This window comes from Phalangium opilio, unplaced genomic scaffold (genome assembly GCF_054372755.1).
Source record: "Phalangium opilio isolate 3A_F unplaced genomic scaffold, DU_Popi_V2 ptg000060l_1, whole genome shotgun sequence".
NCBI classification, from domain to species: Eukaryota; Metazoa; Arthropoda; class Arachnida; order Opiliones; family Phalangiidae; genus Phalangium; species Phalangium opilio.
This window is the reverse complement of record NW_028324177.1, coordinates 2,702,672-2,723,193: the sequence shown is the minus strand read 5'-3', so window position 1 is coordinate 2,723,193 and position 20,522 is coordinate 2,702,672. Positions and strand designations below refer to the sequence as shown.

At 36.5% G+C, this 20,522-nt stretch overlaps 1 protein-coding gene and 1 long non-coding RNA gene across 3 annotated transcripts; one reads left to right on the top strand and one right to left on the bottom strand.

The window, feature by feature from the left end:
* Positions 1-6,973: 6,973 nt before the first annotated feature.
* Positions 6,974-7,821, bottom strand: LOC149666540 (uncharacterized). Its single transcript, XR_016368275.1, has 3 exons — positions 7,244-7,821; positions 7,152-7,181; positions 6,974-7,085 (listed from the first exon to the last, which is right to left on the bottom strand). It is a non-coding gene; the product is annotated as an uncharacterized LOC149666540 (long non-coding RNA).
* Positions 7,822-9,788: 1,967 nt separating this feature from the next.
* Positions 9,789-11,896, top strand: LOC149666539 (uncharacterized). Of its 2 annotated transcripts, none has more exons than XR_016368235.1 (2): positions 9,789-11,099; positions 11,172-11,896. XR_016368235.1 is itself a non-coding variant. In XM_089841520.1 (2 exons), the coding sequence occupies exon 2, from the start codon at positions 10,431-10,433 to the stop codon at positions 10,746-10,748; it is 318 nt and encodes a 105-aa protein (XP_089697646.1). In that variant the 5' UTR covers positions 9,789-10,295; position 10,430; the 3' UTR covers positions 10,749-11,896. The 2 variants fall into 2 exon arrangements, 1 of the variants encoding a protein (XP_089697646.1); XM_089841520.1 differs by having other exon boundaries at positions 9,789-10,295; positions 10,430-11,896.
* Positions 11,897-20,522: the final 8,626 nt, after the last annotated feature.

The window sequence follows — 20,522 nt, the reverse complement described above, 5'->3', positions numbered from 1 at the left end:
AGTTCAAACAGTTCAGTTTTCGGTTCAGTTCAGTTATTTTCGGTTTCAGTTTAGGCCCTAAACTGATTTGATTGCTTCAGTTCAGTTTCAGTTTGCAAATCTCCAAACTGATCAGTTTTCAGTTCGGTTCGGTTTATTTATTAAACTGAACTGATGAAAACTGAACTGAAGAGATAGTTAAGTACGATTTCGATCTATCGCGAGAAACGATATCAATACGTTCCCACAAACATTAGTAGAACAATAGAAAACTGGCATCGTTTAGTATTGCATGCTGGATGATATTTTGGGGGATGTGTCGCGTAAAGTTACCTTATTAGTGTCGCGTATATTTCATCATTTATGTCTCTCTGCAGAGGGTCCCAGCTAATCACGGGACTTAAAGTAATAGCTTATTTCTATGCATAATTAAATATACGTATTTAATTGTGCATAGAAATAAGCTATTACTTTAAGTCCCGTGATTAGTTGGGACCCTCTGCAGAGAGACACAGGCTAAAAGAATACCAAAAATTAGTAACTAAAAAGGGTATCATAATTAGTTAATTAGTCAAAGTTAAATTTTCAATGTTAATAATTAGTAGTTAGTGAAATAAACAGGACTTTTTAGGGGTGGAACTTCACGATTCCAAAATACTTAGTAGTAGTAGAAAATGTTAGCGGTTAATAGTTACAATCTGGGTATTTTCGGCCTCTGACCCCGAATTTTTCTTCTTGATAACCTCATAAAGGGGTTTTCGGTTCAGTTCAGTTATAACTGAAAACTGAACTGATCAGTTCGGTTTCCTGGCTGAACCGAACTGATAATTTCAGTTCAGTTTCAGTTCTTGAAAATCTTAACTGAAAAGTTTCAGTTCAGTTTCAGTTTTAGTCCAAAACCGATTTGAACCGAACTGTGGGAAACCTTAGTGAAAATGAGGATGGTGTGCAAGGTGTGTTAAATTGGTTTTCTCATTCATTTGTGAAAGGTAGTATGTGTTGAGGGGGTGTGTTCTTTAAAGGTGTGCAAGGTTTGCGTAATCAGTTTGCATACGCCAGGTGTGCAAACTAGTAGGGAGAATGAGGATGGTGTACAAGGTTTGCTTAATTGGTTTGCTTAAAAAGTTGTGCAAAGTAGTATGGGTGGGGTGTTGTTGAAAGGTGTGCAAGGTTTGCGTAATCACTTCGTAGGCGCCAGGTGTGCAAACTAGTAGGAGTTTTGAAAGGTGTGCAAGGTTTGCATAATCAGTTTGCAGGCGCCAGGTGTGCAAACTAGTAGGAGTTTTGAAAGGTCTGCAAGGTTTGCATAATCAGTTTGCAGGCGCCAGGTGTGCAAACTAGTAGGACCCGTTGGTTAAGGTTTGGCTTTGTAAGCCACGCCAGACTTCTCCCTTCCAATTTGTTTGAAAAATATTAATTGCGATTTGAAATCTTCGTTTCAATGCAATGTTTTTCTGAGTAGACATGTTTCAGATATAAGGATTGGAATAGTTTTAAATATTGCAAATAAATAGCTATTTAATCTAGCTTAGATATATCTTGAATTGGAAATAATAGAAATATCTTTGACTCGAAATAGGTTTTGAAAAAAGGAAATATATGGGATTTGAAGCAAGTGTTCCTCATTGGGAATATCTGGGCGTTAAGACCCATTTTTAGGTTGCAAATACCTGGGATTGAAACCAAGAGTTTGGGAAATGGGAATATCTGTGTTTTTAAAACCTACTGTTTGAAAACTGGGAACGTCTGGGTTTTTGAAACCTAGTGTTTGGGGACTGAGAATATCTGGGTTTTTGAAACCTAGTGTTTGGGCACTGAGAATATCTGGGTTTTTGAAACCTAGTGTTTGGGGATTGAAAATATCTGGGTTTTTGAAACCTAGTGTTTGGGGACTGAGAACATCTGGGTTTTGGAAACCTAGTGTTTGGGGACTGAGAACATCTGGGTTTTTGAAACCTAGTGTTTGGGGACTGAGAATATCTGGGTTTTTGAAACTTAGTGTTTGGGGACTGAGAATATCTGGGTTTTTGAAACTTAGTGTTTGGGGACAGAATATCTGGGTTTTTGAAACCTAGTGTTTAGGAACTGAGAATATCTGTTTTTTCGAAACCTAATGTTTGGGAACTGAGAATATCTGGGTTTTCGAAACCTATTGTTTAGGAACTGAGAATATCTGGGTTTTCGAAACCTATTGTTTAGGAACTGAGAATATCTGGGTTTTCGAAACCTATTGTTTAGGAACTGAGAATATCTGGGTTTTCGAAACCTATTGTTTAGGAACTGAGAATATCTGGGTTTTCGAAACCTAGTGTTCGGGAACTGAGAATATCTGGGTTTTCGAAACCTAGTGTTCGGGAACTGAGAATATCTGGGTTTTTGAAACCTAGTGTTTGGGAACTGAGAATATCTGGGTTTTTGAAACCTAGTGTTTGGGAACCGAGAATATCTGGGTTTTTGAAACCTAGGGTTTGGGGTTGGTGGGCTAAAGGAACTTCGGGGGGGAACTTATGCACTGGGCGACAGGAATAGATGGTGTTCAATTTACATTTGGTATTTTCTCTGTAAATTGTTAAAATTGAGATAAGCATAAAACTATCATATTGAAAATCTATTCGAATATAGAACCAGAGGCGTGATTCAACAACATTAAAAACAGAGTTCATTTCTATAGCTTGCTGAAACAGACCCCATTATGGATAAAGGTTAAATTTATGTTAATATTACAGACCAATTTCTGGTTCTCCATTTCCAACATCAGGACCTGTATTAATTGGATGACTTGCATGACGTAAGAACTGTTGAACATTTATCAGTTACTATTGCTAGGCAACTATAAAATTCGGATTGGTTTAAGTTTATCATTACCAAAGTATTTACATTGTTTGTAATATCCCGACTTACTTGTTATTTAGATTGGACGCGTTATGGCCTGTTCGAATGGACCTCCTCTCTTCTGCTATTTCATTGTCTCTACGCGCTCTGTTTTCAATTGATCTCAGATTTTTTGTTTTATATACACAACGTTAGCTTAAGAATCGAAATTGATAGTTTTTCACGTATTTACTTGTAAATAACCATGCATACGCATGGAAAATTTGCCCTGAAGTCCCTGTTCAACTGAGCGTGGAAAGACTCTACATCGTTGTTTCTTCGCCTTCGAACCGCGTGGACGGAAATTACGAAAGGTGTCACAGTATCTGTCCAATAATCTTGAACGTAGCGACCCAAAGTATTGATACTATTCCGGTCAACTAAATTCAACTAAAAGAAATTAAACATTTGTCCAAAGATGGTTATAAAGCTCGACCGAAAACGTTCTGTAAATTTTTACCGCATGGTCACGAAAGGGTCTACCAATGCCATCCCATATTACGTCCATTCCCTCTTGAATTTGGACAGCTGGCAAAAAAAGGCAACGCCATCATCATTTTGATTAAATCGCGGATGTTGATGTCTGGCCTATAATGACGGTGAAGTTCAGGGCTCGCGGCGACTCTGCGATAAATCGCCTGAAGAAATTTTCACGGGGTTGGCATTTTCTATTCTTTTGAAATGGAATTTAAAAACGATAACCTGTGTGTAGTGGAACCAACACCCACGTAGCCTCGGCAAAGGGAAATGGTCATGCAAACTCCTTTGATTTCCCATTTCAAAGTCAGTCATGCTGTCAGTATACTGAAAATTGAGGTATTCTCGGCATAAGAAATCAAGAACCTCATCATACGCTCCCGCTGGTCATGAAAGCGTACACAAAAGGGAATACGCATTTTAAAAAATAATAAGAATAAAATCTTGATATCGCGATCAAAGGGAAAAAATCTCTGACGTAATGCTTTGGTGGGCCGCCTTCAAAATAACTTCGAAAGTTCCATCTAAGAAGATTGATTTCATATCCGCCATAAAATGCTGCATCATATACCATGATACGAAAATCAAAGTATTCCACACAGGTAGAATGCCCGGCAAAAAAAGATTACGATTAAGAATGTTCGTATCATACCTGTATTGTTCCGCTTTGGGATCCTTGTTTAGCGCTTGAACAAGGCCTTCAAAAGTATTGACACTGTTAGGTTCGTTCCTTTCCACGCCAAGTGCATCATTGAACAACTTGGGAACGATACACCCATCACATTTTGGCTAACTTTGTTTTAACGGGGTATATGGTCAGTAAAATACAGTATCGTAAATTATGGATATAATTAATACAAGAACGAATAATTGCTAGGCTCCAATGTGCTAAGATAAAACAGCTGGCAGAAGGTGCTAAGGCCTCTTTTTCTATTCTATATATATGATTCTAGTTGGCGGAGGAGGGACACTGAACAAAAAAATCAATGAAACTGAAATATCAATCAATCATCTACTGAAAGAGGTATCAACCTACTTTTTTAAAAAGAAGGTAAATAAGGATTAGATGGCTTGCTGCTTTAAACAAGATTTTTAATCATGAAGAGAATATTTTGTTAATTTTGGTCAAATTTAGATATTCGGTAATCGAGTTGATATGAATAAAGCACTTTTTGCCCATGTCTATTTTAAACTTTAATCACAGATTTCGCTTACCATTTCACAAGGCTCGTTTACATGTGCGCGAGAATTAAGCTTAAAGCGGAGAGTAGAAAATGAAAGTCGAATCTTTTTCTCGCGCCTAAAAAAATCGCGTCTGCCAAAAGCGTTTGTTCCCGCTGCTCCACCCGCTCCTTCGTTTACATACGAGCTGGGCCGTAGCATGAGCCTAGATTGCAGAGTTGCCTTTCAGTCGGAAGTACACAACTAAAATGGCGTCGACTGTCGTTAGTTTGCTTCTGGTTAAAAAGAAACTATTGCTTTTGAAAAACATTCGATATTTATAATAGAATGGAACGTCGTTGGTGGGTACATCCTGTATGGAGACATAGAAACAAAGAAGGCTATTTTCGCCTTTTGGATTAACCTTATTTGATATAATTTATATATATTTTCTCTACTTGGGCTTGAGAATAATGTTTTAATTGTCAAGCTTAAAAGGATGAGGCAATGTGATTACACGTATTTCAAAAATTTTATCTTGTTCTTTTCTTTCTTTTAAACACATTCTCAATGGTGGTGCCTAGGCCTATTTCGCGAGATAAACAAACGCAAAAATATCCAACGATATTCGGTCCTTGGCTATTATTGGCTTGGAAAATCACGTGACTCTTTGCGACAAGCAAACATGAGCTGAAAAATCAACCACGGCAGATCGGAGCTTATTCGGAACATCCGCTTCATCTATGAGCAACAAGAGCGACTTAAAAAGTTCTCGCTTGTTTGTAAACGGTACGCTTAGGGAACGCAAACCCCAATACGCCTCATCTCTCAGCTTTACGCTTCGACTTCTTCCATTTCTCGCGCACATGTAAACGAGCCTTAATAAACACTACTGAAGGACGCAAATCTATCTGTGATCGGTAACGGTGACCAATGTAGCAATTTTCCCAAATAATCGGCTTGAACTTCATTTGCACATTTCTAGTCGTTAATTTGAAATGTTGCGAGAAATTTGAATGGAATATAAGTAGATATCTCTTTCAGTAGATAATTTTTGATGTTGATATCGAAGATTCATTGAGTTAAAAAAAATTGGTTTTGGTATTTGAATTAAGTTTAGATATCAACATCGGTTAATTTACGATATGGGCTTATGATGGTAGTCTGTTTATAAGATTAAATCGTAACTTTAAGTGTCACTAGACGCTACGAGATGGACAAGTATCGGGCCAAAAAACGAGGGGCAAAAAAAAAATATTTTTTAATAAATGCCAAAAATCAACGGTGCCAAGTTTAGAAATAGTTAGTGGGACAATGAAAAGGTGGAAAAATTATAAAATTAGGCTTATATTAAAGCTTGGAACCTAATTTATATTATATTTAAAATCCAGCCATGTGCAAATCCTCAAAAAATATGAAAATGACAACGAAAAAGGACCCACTCTCAATTTTTTCCCCTTAAAAAAAAATGGCGGCCACAAACGGGGTGAAAAAAGGGAAAATGACGATTTGGATGGCCATTTGGCTGGCCAAATGTTTGGATAGGGTTTGAACCAAATCATTTGGATTAGGAACGATCCAAATGTAGTTAGAGAATAGGGTCCCAGGTTTTCCATGTTCGTTTGAACTCTGAAAGCGCTCCTTGATTTTTCAATGCGAACATCTTTTTCGTAACCAATTATATTATAAAATAAGATAAGGTGTTTCTGAAAGGTCTGGCACAAATTACACTGAGTGAAACCCTCCATAAGAATAATGTTGTTAAAAGTTGCTTTTCTAGATAGTTTTCATGTGCAAGGAATAATTCCTCTTCTTCCCCGGCTTTAACTCTGATTTGGCTAAGTACTGATTGAAACTTAATTTATATCTTTTCTCTATGTATTTTCTTGGCTCACCAATGGCTGGTAGCTCTGAGGTGAAAAATGGTAATCGTTTACATGGAACCATATCCATTTTAATTACTAAATCTCTAGGTTTCTCTAACTTATACGGTGACCACGATCGTATACCTTGTTTAGATGACAGCACGAAAAATTTTATGCCGTGGTGGGCTACTTCACCAAGAAAATCTTGAAAACTATTTTTATAATTGCACTTTGTTCTCTGTAATTTCGGGTCAAATAACTTTGTTTAAAAACTGAATGCATATGTTAACTCATTTTTAAATTTATGTCTATTTGCTAATAGGTTTATTCTTTGATGTTACATAATAAATTGAATTTAAAACCGAAAAACTGTTCCATTTTATATAACTAATACTAGACATACCTTTTTATATCTATCTCTTCCTTTTTTCTTTTACTATTTAAGCCTAAGAAATAAAGTTTAAACTTTGAGGCTAAAAAAATATAAGCTTAATTTAAATAAAGAGAAGTATATAAATGCAGAACAAAATTTGTTATTTTTAAATTTACAAAAATAATTTTTTTAAAAAGAATTTTCTTTTTTTTTATGGCAGCGACAGGGTCTGCACGAGTGTACGAATGCATTCGAACATTATGTCGTCCCTGCCCTTGTACACTCGTGCTAGCTGCCCGGGGACTGCTATGAAGCGTACCCGGCGGTACGTATAGAGCTGCGAGAGTTCCTGGATGACCCTGTGGGCAAGAGAAAAAAAGAGGGTTAATAAAGTATTGAACGACTGATAAAAATAATTAACTTACTGGAACCCTCGACAGTTAAAAACCAAGAGGCTGCAATAAATATTATAAAATTAAATTTAGATAAAATCATAAAATTATGGGTGAAAACTCACTCGTGGGGAATAAGACGCAGTTATTATACACGACCTGCCGAACTTAATTCAGCAGGTCGTGCATAAATGCGTCGTCCGCCACGACCTCGGCGAGTACCACCAGGTACACTATGATTTGGCAAATCACGCTGTAAATAAATAGAGATTATAGTTTTATGATATAATAAAAAAAATTAAATGAATCACTTACAACTCCCCCTTGATATTCAGATCATCCTCTCCCTTACAGGGCATTACTAGCCATGGGTAATAAATAGCCCGGAGAGGCTTATATGGTGCTGGTGAGGGTGGTGGGCTAGTCTGCGGGCTGAGCGGCTTCGGACTGAGCGGCGGGGACGGGTTGGGTGGTGGGCTGGGCGCCTGTCGTCGGCGAGGCCCAACGACGCAGCGCGGGCGTCGTAGGTCCCTTATCGGGAAGTACCCGGCGAGTCCGAATACTCGCAGGGTGAATAAGGGGTATCAACCCCATGGACATAGAAAATCTTTCTCTATAGCTAAGTATTCCCTAAAAAAGTTTTTTAAAAAAAGTATTTCTTACCTTGTTGAAGAGAGATCCATGGCTTGATCTTCTTGTTTGCGGTGGCCCATCTGTGGTGTAATTCGAGAGAAAGTGGTACCTTTTGGGGTCTCAACCCCATCATTTTATACTTTTTACTTGAGTGAAGGCGTGTTCAAGATCAAATACGTGACTTCCAGGTATTTAGCACGTACAACGGTACAATTTCCGAGGGCAAAATTATCAGAAACCTTGTCATTGGTTTAAAGATTTTCAGGTGTTTTTTTTTGGAGACATTTAGAAAAACCCCCCCAAGCAGTTCTTTGGTTGTCCGTACAAGAGTCTTTGGTTTAACAGTAGCCGAACTGGAAAGTACCAACTCCAATCGAGCGATGCCCTTAAAGTTCTCTACCAATTTTACCAATATATTCCACAAGACGTTATTTGGATCGAATATATCGTCCAAAGTTTTCCTAAAACGGGTCGAGTCTCTAAAATTTCCGATACCGACGAATTCGCTGGCAAAGTTTATAAGGAAAGTTGCGATACTAGGTTCGTCGAAAAATTTCAGCTCGTTTAGATGCGCGAATTTGGCGAAGTTCATGTACATTCTAGCCATCGTAACGGCCACCGGGGTCTCCGCGAGAGTCACGACGAGATTGTAGTAATAATTTTCGAATCCCCTTCACGCGCCGGTAGCGTAAGACGATGTAGGTGAGCCGCCCATTGACTCTAAGAGACCCTTGTAACTCGATACTAAAGTTTCGTTGATTTTGGAAAAGTCAAACGCGAAATGAAATATGCATTCCACGCACTTCTCTTCCTTGATGGGCAAAATGTTTTCCAAGAAGTAATTACTTTTTGCGACTGCCCGAAGGTTATTGAGGCGAATAAAAAAGAAACGTTACGGGGATTTAAATCATCGGCGGCTATTCTTATTGATAAATTTCGGGCAAAAACATCACCGAAACGGTCAAAATCGCAAAGCGATATCACAATTTAGGCTCCTCTACCGTATCGATCGGAATACTTGCTTTGATTTTTGCGAAAGAACGTGGCTGAATCGATATTATCTTCGAACGTTCCATAGTGTCCCACACTATTTTTCTAAGGTTATTAATGAAACTCGTATATCCGGAAAATCTCGATATTTTTAAAGGGTGTCATAATGTAGAACGATAAACTGATCGTGATTACGGTGTCGATTAAGGAAACCATTTTAAAACTTTCGGAAAGTGACGCTTCCGTCCTCTTAGAAATTAGATTAAAAAGGGGTCACTGTCTGGTTCTTTCGCTTAGGCCTAAAAAAACCAAGCGGAGATATAACGTCGGACGAAGTAAAATTAAAGGAAAGTAATTACCCCCACCCCGAACCCTATACGCGACTACTTCGCGAAATGAAAATGAAATTCGACTAGATTCTAAGCTAAGAAAGCAATTTTGTAATAATATAGGTGGCGCTGTTCTAACCATCGTCCCATCTTCGTTTTTAGGCAAAAATACATTTGCATGGAAAATTCTATTTCTTAAAATCGTATTAATAGTATCGACTTAAAAATGGCCGTTACGATTAAAAAGACTAAAACGAGGAAGTTTCATAATTTTTTTCCAGAGCGCGCGTGGGCTTTGTGTGTATAGGTGGCGTTGCTTGGAGGATCGAAGGCAGGGTGGTACTTGATAGTACCCGTGCGGCTCAACCTGGGTTAAAATTAGGTAATATTGTAGTAAAAGTGACTAAGTTGATTAAATTCAATTGAAGTAAAAGTATGAAGTTCCGAGAGAAGTGCGGACTTCTCTGAGGAATCTTATTGCGCTCTCGGAACGTAAATACGGCTTTCTTAGTTAGAACACAGAAACCTCTGTTACTCGCAGATGTCGATGGAAGTTTAAATAATTCAAAATTGTGAGTAAACATACTAACTTCAGTAGAACTGGAATGATGTCTACTCCAAATAAAGAATTATCAGGAGTAATCGTCATTTCAAAATCGGAATTAAAATCATCCAAAAATGATTGCAAATCAGTCGATTTCTTATCATTTTCGGCAATTTTAACTCCGTTCCTGAAATGATGTCCACTCCAAATAATGAATTATCTGAAGTAATCTTCATTTCAGAATAGGAATTACGATTATTTAAAAAAGATTCTTAGATTCAGAATCATCAGGTTCATTAGAGACTGAAGGTGCATCCCCCAAGGACTCAGAATGATCGAAAATTCTTTGAATGACCACCCCCTCCCAAATTTCTTCAAATTCGGGTGTGCAAGCATTAGTATCTAATGGCACAGGATCATCACGATAAGCAAAATAGATCTTCTTTAGGTTAGAAGCCATTACTTCTCCTAAAGTCAAATGGCACAATACATTGGTGGAGATGACGTTAATCGTGCGAAAGACTGCGCTCAATGAAAAAACATCAGCTTGAATTTTACTCAGAGGATGCAAGCAAAAGGCTGCCATTCTCAAAGATTCGAAAGTGCTAAATGAATCTCATCGCTTAGTTTCCTCACGAGACGGCTCTAGGTTTCCGTTCGCATCTCCGAGGAAAGAGTAAGGTACTTCAACTAGCCGTATGAATGGTCAGCTACAAATATAAGCCGATATAAGGGTTAGAGGATTTGGGGGGGGGACGAAGACAGGGGAAGTGGAGAGAGCTTAAAAAATTCCTCTATTTTTCCTCCTAAACAAGGATGCATTTACTACAAGTTGCAATGAGTGAGCAACACATCGCTTCCTTTTCCAATTGGTTTGCGGAAAATCAATGTCACTATCTTCGACTTGATAGTCCTCATCTACAAAGTCTGCTTCTTGTCCTTCCCCTCGTTCCAAGTCAATTGGTTGTTCATTTTCAACTCAAGAAAAATGTCAGCCAAGCCACTCCAACATGGTTGAAACTTCAGTTGCGGGTCGCGGTCATTGCTTTCGTATACGTTACCATCAGAATCAGACCCAGATTCAATTTGGTTCACCTTCATCGTTGCAATTTTGTTAGCCTAATTTACTGCTAAACTTATGTTTGCAGCATTGTCGGAGCAAATGGAGTAAATCTGATAAGGATAGTATTTAAAAACAATATAAATTTTAAAAGAAATAATTTAATAGTATTTTTATAATTAATGATTTTCTTTTTATGATCTATCCCAGAATTGTTTAAAACCTCATTAATTTTCTTTAAAATGTTTACACCAGTATGATTCTCGAGAAAATGGATAAAAGAGACCAGTTGGTTTTGAAAATAAAGACTTTCATCAATGTACTGCATCCTCACGCCAAGCACGGACTCCCTTATCCTACTACTCCACAAATCAAGCATTAAGTGCAGTTGTTTGCCCCCCAAAAATTGGAAGATATTCTAGAAAGTATGAAAGATTAAATCTAAGCACACATTTTATAGCTCATCTGAAAAGTCGTACCTTTAATTGTGGCATAAGGTTGTTGTAGACAATCTCTATGTCCCTAATCATGGTTCGACGACTTGGAATGCCAACATCTGGAGCAGCAGTCTCCATTATACCTCGGTAACCTTCACCATCCACGCTGCTAAACGGTAGGCCATCTTTGGCTATCATCAAAACTACTTTTGTACGCATTTTTTTGGTCATCAACAGATTTACGGGTAATTTTCGATTGCAGTCCTTTCAGAGGGCTGTTGGTACAATCCTCTAACGGCCTTTTTTCGTTTTTGCGGCGAAAAACATGACCCTTATATTTAGACTAACCAAATTGAGTTTTGTTAACATTAGCTCGTGACTAATGAATAAATATCACGTTGTAACCCTCCTTAGATAAGGGAAAAGATTCCCGAGGGCCAAAAAATAAGTAAAATGAAAAGACAAATCCAGTGAGAACTTATAAATTATAATTGAATAATTAAATGCTTTGAAATATTTTATAAAGCTATTAAGGAATAACCCGTCGCGGCGGTTACAATTAACACTCCGTCTTGGAGAATACAAAGGAAAGACACTGACCCGCGAGGTACAGAAGCGAACTGCAACTGATTTCTAGTTACAACAAAATCCTAAAAAGTTTACTTCTAAAGAAGTAACATGGAGGCACTAGGCACTGCCAGATCCAAGGAGTAGAAACCCCAAGGAATCTGGCAGCCATGTTGCATCCCCCATCTTTTGGAACTGTTCTTACATATATTTTTTTTCTATATCCAAAATTCTGAGTAATAAAAGGAACAAAGGTTACCCCGAGAAACCTAATAATGTTTAACAGGGGTTATCACATTTTTTTTTAGTGTTGACTGGGTCCTTTCTTTCCGTGGTTTTGGTTTTGCGCCCAATGGCTGATCAAATTAGATCGGTCGATTGATCTCGCGTCCTCCCTCGGCCATTTAAAATTTTACGGTTTAGTAGTTTTGTTTTTAGGGTTGGGAGATAAACTCTCAAGGGAAAACTGAGATTGGCTCTCGGGAAAAAGAAAAATGTTCTCTGGTTAGGTTACCTATATTATTTTTCTGGAGGTAAACCTAGACCTCGTATAGCGACCGTGATCTCTTATATAATTTCAATTAATCTTAGTTTTTTATAAATATTTTTGTATACCCCAACATCAATGGTTATAAATCTGTAATTATCATCTACTACTGCCATAAGGACAGTAGAATTGGTGGACCATTGATGGTACGGTGACTGCGAATTCCTGAGGCTGGGGAGGTGCAACAGGAACTCCGGATGGGGACTATGTTGTTACATCCATCGATTCCACGAAAAGGTTTAGAAACATCTCCCCCCGCGCTCGGTTCTCAGTGGAGGTTACGGGGTGCCATAGCTGCACCTAACGCAGTGCACGCACGCACACATATTTATTACATTTTCATTCTCTTTATTTGTAAATAAAAGTTTCTTATATTACTCACCTCCATTTGTCCTTCAGTTTCTTTACATTCGGGAAGTATGGGAGATGTACCTCCACGACACCCCTTCCCTAACTGCATACTATTTCGTTAAAGTACATATTGTGCATGACTTGTATGGTGTTAACCATTTCCTTGAAGGTGGATTTTAACTCGGACGCTTGGCCCCGAGCCACGAGTAAATTACAATGGCTTTCGTCTACGTACTACCGTTGCTAATCATTTTGCGTTTACCATTTTATTACACAAAGTTACGTATTTAAATACAAAATATCGACGGCTTGTATAATGTGATAAGATATTATTAAGGATTAAATTAAATAAAAACTTAACGAAGGATGTTATGTTTTGATAGGTGTATTCAAAGTTCTCCAACTTTCTTTGTCTTTATTGTATTATTTTTGTCATATTTATAACAAAATTAACAGGTGTTAATTGAAAGAATGAAATTTTCCGAGCGAACGACGAGCATTGAATTTCTGTTTTGTTATTTTTCTTAATTCCCATCTTCTATAGTAACACGCTAACACATATGGGGCATCGTCGTCTTCTACGTCAATGTCTTCGCAAAGGCCATTCGCCATACACATGTTATGTAAAAGAACACATGCCATAATGATATGTGCCGCGAAATTCGAATTGTAATGGAGAGCCCTAGCCTTTAGCAACACCGAAAGCGTTGCTTTAGACATCCATTACACCTTTCAATGGTATATCTAGCCTTAAGAAAGCTGACATAAACCGAAATTCTGGGGTACCCTCTTTGGGCCCTATTATGGGGACCAATAACCATGGAGTTAAATGGATAGCCACTATGTCCTACAAAAAATAAAAAGTATAAATAAATCAAAAAACAATTATTCTGAGAGAGCGGTCGCTCTCTTAGATAAGACTTCATACTGCTCTTAATGAATAAGGAGGGTTTTTTGTTTGGATGTAGTTTTTTTTGTATTGTATTAACTGTTTTGAAATAATTCCACAGAACTACAATTTGGGCCCTTAATATGTGGTTAAAATTTCAAAGAGATCCATTAATTAGTTTATTTTACAAAAAATAAAGTTGCTAAGGGTGGTTTTCATTTCCATAAAATTAATCACACCTTTTGATGAAAAACTGGAATTTTTCTCATAGAAAAAACATGGGAAATTTTTCAGAAAAAAAAAACTGTGTCTCGTGACTTAGAAAAACTATACGTTGGTTAGTTTTGGGAACGGTCTTAAATTAAACTTTAAACTATAATCTAGGATCATTTTTCTTGTTATTTAGAAAAATTAATTTTAAGTATGTTTAATTTAAAATTTTAAAAACTACCCCAATCTGCGATATTTTAGCATGGATACCCTGTTTTATTAGTAGATATCAGCGCGACCAATATTGGCCTTTTTTACGTATAGTTGCCTCATAATAATCCGATTGTTTATTCTTAATGCCTTTTGGTTGAAATGGCCTATCGATAGTGAGATAAGACTGCTTTAATAGCTCCAGGGAGGAGCTTCTCCCCTTTTTCACCCCGTTTGTGGCCGCCATTTTTTTTAAGGGGAAAAAAATTGAGAGTGGGTCCTTTTTCGTTGTCATTTTCATATGTTTTGAGGATTTGCTCATGGATGGATTTTAAATATAATATAAAGTAGGTTTCAAGCTTTAATATAAGCCTAATTTCATAATTTACCACCTTTTTATTGTCCCACAATCTATTTCTAAACTTGGCACTTTTTTTAAGGCGGTGAAATTGCGCTAAGCCTTGGCTTACCGTTAATTATTGCCTTTTAAAAAAATGTTTATTTCTCGTTGCCCGTTACTTCGCCTTCTCGTATCGTCGTACTTTTAAAGTTTAGACTTTGAAAGTAGTGCTTTTTTTTCTTAAATATTACTTAATTGCATAAAATTTCAATATTATAATTGCGTAAAACGAATTCAATGTTGTTTGTTGATGTAAGGCCGACTATATTAGAAGAGGCCGATGCACGCTAAATATTTCACCAGTTTTTGGGGGTCCTTTGAATTCGCCGAAAGCTGCCACCGTGGCGCTTTTCGTTTTTTCATTTCACGTCACTATGACGTAACTCGAGGAAATTCAAAACATTTTCGCGCCCTTTAAAAGGGAGGTTTTGGGGTGGAGTACCGTGGAGGCAAAGAGAGAACAGAGAAGACGAGTAGCCGAAGCCCGATCCCGAAGGATCATCCCAAATTCCCAACCGCTAAGGAAGGAAATGGTTGAAAGGTTGGTAATAATTTATAATTAACAGTTGAAAGTTAAGTTATGTCCATCAGTCTTCCCTTTCTAATTAAACATTTGAAAAAGAGAGATTTAGGTAGATTCTAGCATAGTTAACAGTGTCACAAATCACAATTATGTTAAGCCTTGGTTTATAAAAACTATGTTGCAAATTGCAATTTTTAAATTGTTTTAGTTTTCAAAACTACTGCCTACGATATTATTAATTTATTGTCTTTTTTAGGTTATGATTTAGGATCTCAAAAATGGGAAAATGTGCAGTACCATCCTGCAATGAAACGGATGAGTTCATAGAAAGAAGCGAAATCGCGATGAAGAGCGAAAAAGTATAAGTTACTTCAGTTTTCCTAAAGACAAGGAGAAAAGAGCTAAATGGTTACGTGCAATATTTGGAAAAACTCCATATGATGATGTTAGTCAAATTGAGAAAGACATAGAAGTAAATAAAAAAAATATGTTGTAAGCATTTCCATGAAGGGGGCTTCAGTATTTCTTGTACCAAAGTGAAAAGACTAGTACCTTCTGCGGTCCCATTATTTTCAACCGAAAATATTGGCCAAAATTTGAAGAAAAAAGTCAAAGTATCATCTGTACCTTTATCCCCAATTGGAAATTTTTCACTTTTAAATGCTCGAAACACCTTAACTACACACCTCAACAACAGCCGAACTAGTGATTATTTTCCTGAGAAATTTAATCTCTCTCCATCAAAGCACTCTAGTCGAATATCTACTGAAGCGAAATTACCGCCTGAAGATATAAGTAATCAATCACTATACCAATCCTTTAAATTAAACCTCACCTCATCAAACCATCCTAGTCAAACATCTACTAAAAGTTCATTTTACTTATCACCCGAAGAAGTAGAAAATCTTATCGTTCAACCAAATTTGATTTGCCACGAGTTAGGTTAACTTTTGATGGTGAAGATTTATCTCCAATTAAGCTTAAATGTATTCCAGTCGAAGAAACAGAAAATCAAAACTACTTATTTGAAGTAGACGCAACTACTATTGAAAACCTGGAGGAAGAAATAGGACCCACAAACTCTTCTGAAAATTCGGGAATCTCAACCGTTTTGTCCGAGGCAGCTAATAATATTTCAAAGAAAGATGCGACCACACAAGCAAAGCCCTATTATTAGAAAAACTACAGTCAAAACATCAGTACGGAAGGTTGGAAAACGTAACTATAAATTAAAGCAACAAGTCAGCAGCTTGCACAAAAAAATTGTAACCCTCACTTCAAAAATCGAGAGGTTGGAAAAAGAAACCAAAAATACAGACTACTCCAATTTTAAGAAAATTATGGATGCTTCCCTTAATAATGATACTAGAGCTAACTTCCTAATGGAGCAAATTCGGTTGTTTGGGAAAAGAAGTCTCCCGTATGAGGAATCTACCTTAAGGATATGTTGTCTCATTTTCAAGAAATCTCCAGTTGCATACCTTTTTATGAGAGAGCTCAATATTCTTCATTTACCTCACCGAGTAACATTGAAAAGGTACATTGGTCATGCATCCGGCGAAGAAGGAGTAACGTCATTAGTCAAAGAAAGACTAAGAACTGAAGCTGCAAAACTAAAAAATGACCACGAACGACTAGGTTCACTAATTCCTGATGAAATGAAAATCAAACCGAAGCTGGTTTATGACAGAACCCTCGACACTTTTTTTGGAGAGACAACACTGTCCAAAGCTGAAGGAAATGGAAACAAACTGGCCACCCATTTGCTATGCTTTGTATTCCAGGGAATTTCAACCAAATTCAAGCTACCAGTAGCGTATTTTTTCACGGCTAATCTCGACACAGACCAGTTTTATAAAATAATACTGGAAGTTATAAAAGCTGTTGAAGAATGCGGTTTTAAAGTTGCAAGAATGGTTTCCGATAATGCCAAAATCAACACTGCTGCATTTAAGAAATTTGGAAATGGACAATTGTGCCACCAAGTGCCTCACCCAATGGATCCAGAGCGGCCTTTTTTTCCAGCTTTTGACCAAAGTCACGAAATTAAAAATCTTCGAAATCAATTTCTAGGAAGGAAATTAGTTTATTTGGGAAGGGTTATCAATTCCGATTTCGTCAAAAAATTATATAATTTACAAAAAGGACTTCTTGTCAAACCCGTTCGGAACCTAACAAGAAAAGTGGTCTACCCAACTAGTTTTGAAAAAATGAATGTTTCAAGAGCTATAACCTTGTTCTCCCAACCAGTAACGGCTGCGTTGAAGATCACTCTCTTAAAATTGAACATGATAGATGAGGAAGATAAAGAAGATTTGGAGTACACCATACACTTCATGGAGATGGTCCGAAAATGGTGGGAAGTACATGATATTTGCAACACCACTCATGGATTTCAATCCAGGAATGTGAATAAAGAGCCTTTTACTGACATCAACGATGAACGGTTGAGATGGTTACAAGAGGAATTTCTTCCATTTCTGAACGTAATTCAAGAAAATTCAACGGTCAAAAATGAATGTTTAACTGACGAAACATACCAAGCTGTAAAGGTTACGTGCAATTCCACCGTGGCTTTGGTGCGATACCTACTACAAAGTGGCTATCATTTTGTCCTGACGCGAAAACTTTCCAGTGATGCAGTAGAGGAATCATTTGCAAATTTAAGAGGATCATGTGGGTTTAATGACACGTTGGATGTTAGATCATGCGTCTTAAGCCTAGAGCACGCTCTCAAGATTGGGATTTTAAAAGCTAAAGCTTTTTCAAACTGTAATAGAGGTGCTGAATCCGAAGCTTTGGGTAAAGCTAGAATTTTGGTCACATTTTTAAAACAGTATTGTAATTTAAACTTTTTTCCCATTGACTTCAGAAATATCTGGAACAACCTTCAGAGAATTTGGAAGAAGGGATAAAAGTCTTCAATCAGAACAAAAACTTGTTGATGCTCCTCTAGAATTCACCCCCAAATTAACGCCCTTTCTCCAAAAAATACTTAATGACATGGAAAAAGTCTCTCCAACTGGTAAAAAATATGAAATACCATAGAAATAATTAAGAGACTATTGCTCAAAATTGCTTTCTATTTCCAGATAATTGCAGTTCATCCATTAAAAACATCAGTGTGGCCCAAATTGGAGGATATATAGTAAAAGTTGCCGAAGAAAACACAGATTGTTATGACTGTTTGGCTAACCTTATAGGAACATCTTCAAACACACCTTTATACACATTAATCAACGAGCAAAACAATGGGGGGCTGAAATATCCGAAAAGATTTTTAGTCTGCTTACTTAGTTTAGTGGTAGACTTTTTACAAGCATCGTTCCATCTTTTCCCACGAAAAAAAGCCCTTAAATCATACATGGAAGTTTTACTTCCGCATTTTAGTAAACCATTAACTTGCACATGCAATTCGTCATTACCTCAAGTCTTGCTTGAAAAATTTTTTAGGCCACTTTTAACCAATCACGCTAACGACATAACAGATGTAAATGAAAAACGTAAAATTTTATACAGGAAGCCTTTGTCAAGGAAAGTTTTAAAAGTATTAGAGGAATTAAAATTAAATAAGGGTGAAAAGGGATTTAACATTTATAGTCATTTGTTAGCGAAACATGACACGTTAAAATTTAAGTAAGGTTGAAAAATGAATAACCGTTTATAGGCAGCTTCTCAAAGTGTTAAAACATCCTGTAATAAGTCAAATAATAAGTGATATTTACTTCAATTAAGTCAAATTTACTAAACTTTTATGTGATACATTACTTAATTTTGCTATTAGTTTTTGACTTAATTGAACCTGACAATATTGATATTTTCTTCAATTAAGTCAATTATAACTTTTATGTTATACATTACTTAATTTCGCTGTATTTTTAGACTTAATTGTACCTGACAATGTAGATAATTTCTTCAATTTGTCAAAAATCTACTATAACTTTTTGTGATACATTACTTAATTTTGCCATTAGTTTTAGACTTAATTGTACCTGACAATGTTATTTGAATATATCATAATCAAACGTTATTATAACAAGTTCCTAGTTTAAATAAATGTTTTTTAATCCTCGCTGTAAATTGTTCCTAGTTGTATTTAAGTGATAATAAAAAGCCTAGTCAACATTTGTGCAATGTAAATTTAAGTAATTCCTGAATTAACTATTGGACATAAAAAATAAATCAATTGTTAATTAAATATAATTAAAGTGAAGATAGTTTTTAGATTTGATATTAACCCCAGAGTTATAACATTTAAAAATGTCACTCATTTATAACAGGTTTTCTTTGGGAAAAACGAAATTTTGATCTGGAAAAAGTTGCCATTTTGGCGCGAAATTCAAAGACATTTAAATTTTGCAAAAATGAACAGCGCCATCTACCAATTCAAAGTGGCAGGCAAGGAGAGGTGTGTCCCCCTCTCCCGCTATAGCGTGCATCGGCCTCTTCTAATATAGTCGGCCTTGGTTGATGGGACGCGCCTTGCATTTGAATTTCGTTCCCTCGAAACTACCCCCTTTAACGGGCCGGAGGCTTTTTCTTTATCGCCGTCTTTCGGTCGCTCCAGCCCCGAAAACAGCTGTAGTGAGAAATATTATTTACTAAAAATGTATGCGCTTAGTGTGTTGTTGTGTTTGCATTTTAATTCTTCTAATCGTGGTGCGCGTCGAGGTTTATGAATCCAACGTGTGTTGCGAAATGAAAATCAAGGGTGGATACTATATGATCTATGCTTTAAAAGGAATTTGACGGCGACATGCAGTCAAGCCTTGCCAAAACTTGACTGAGCTAGTGCGCCTTCATGATCAGATTATCAAACATAATAAATTCACCCTCGGATATCCTGTGACGAGGAGATGGTTTCAAAGTTACTAATAACCCTCGATTTTGGGAGTAGATACTGTCTTGTGACACTTGAAGTAACGATTTAATCTTATAAACAGACTAACATCATGAGCCCATATCGTAAATTAACCGATGTTGATATTAAAGCTTAATTGAAATACCGATGCCAATTTTTTTTAACTCAATGAATCTTTAATATCAACATCAACAATAATTATATACTGAAAGAGATAACTACTTATATTCATTCAAATTTCTCGCAACATTTCAAATTAACGAATAGAAATGTGCAAATGAAGTTCAAACTGATTAATTGGGAAAATTGCTATATTGTTCACCGTTACCGATCACAGATAGATTTGCGTCCTTCAGTAGTGTTTATTATGCTTGTGAAATGGTAAGCGAAATCTGGGATTAAAGTTTAAAATAGACTTGAGCAAAAAGGGCTTTATAAATATCAACTCAGTTACCGAATATCTAAAATTTGACCAAAATTAAAAAAATATTCTCTTCGTGATTAAAAATCTTGTTTGAAGCAGCAAGCGGCCATCTAATCCTTATTTACCTTATTTTGAAAAAAAAAAATAGGTTAATACCTCTTTCAGTAGATGATTAATTGATATTTCAGTTTCATTGAGTTTAAAAAAATTGGTTCCACCATTGGTTAATTTATAATATTGACGAATCAACAATCACAAATTTTATAAGAATTGATTTTAAAATAAGTGCTGCTACTTCATGGAGAATAGTTTATTTAAAACTAGAAATTAAAAATTATTTTCGGGAGCTTTCGAACCGTGGTTCTTCCTCAGCCGTACAAACTTAATCATAAAATTAGCAGAAATATGCTTATCAAGTACATATTTTTT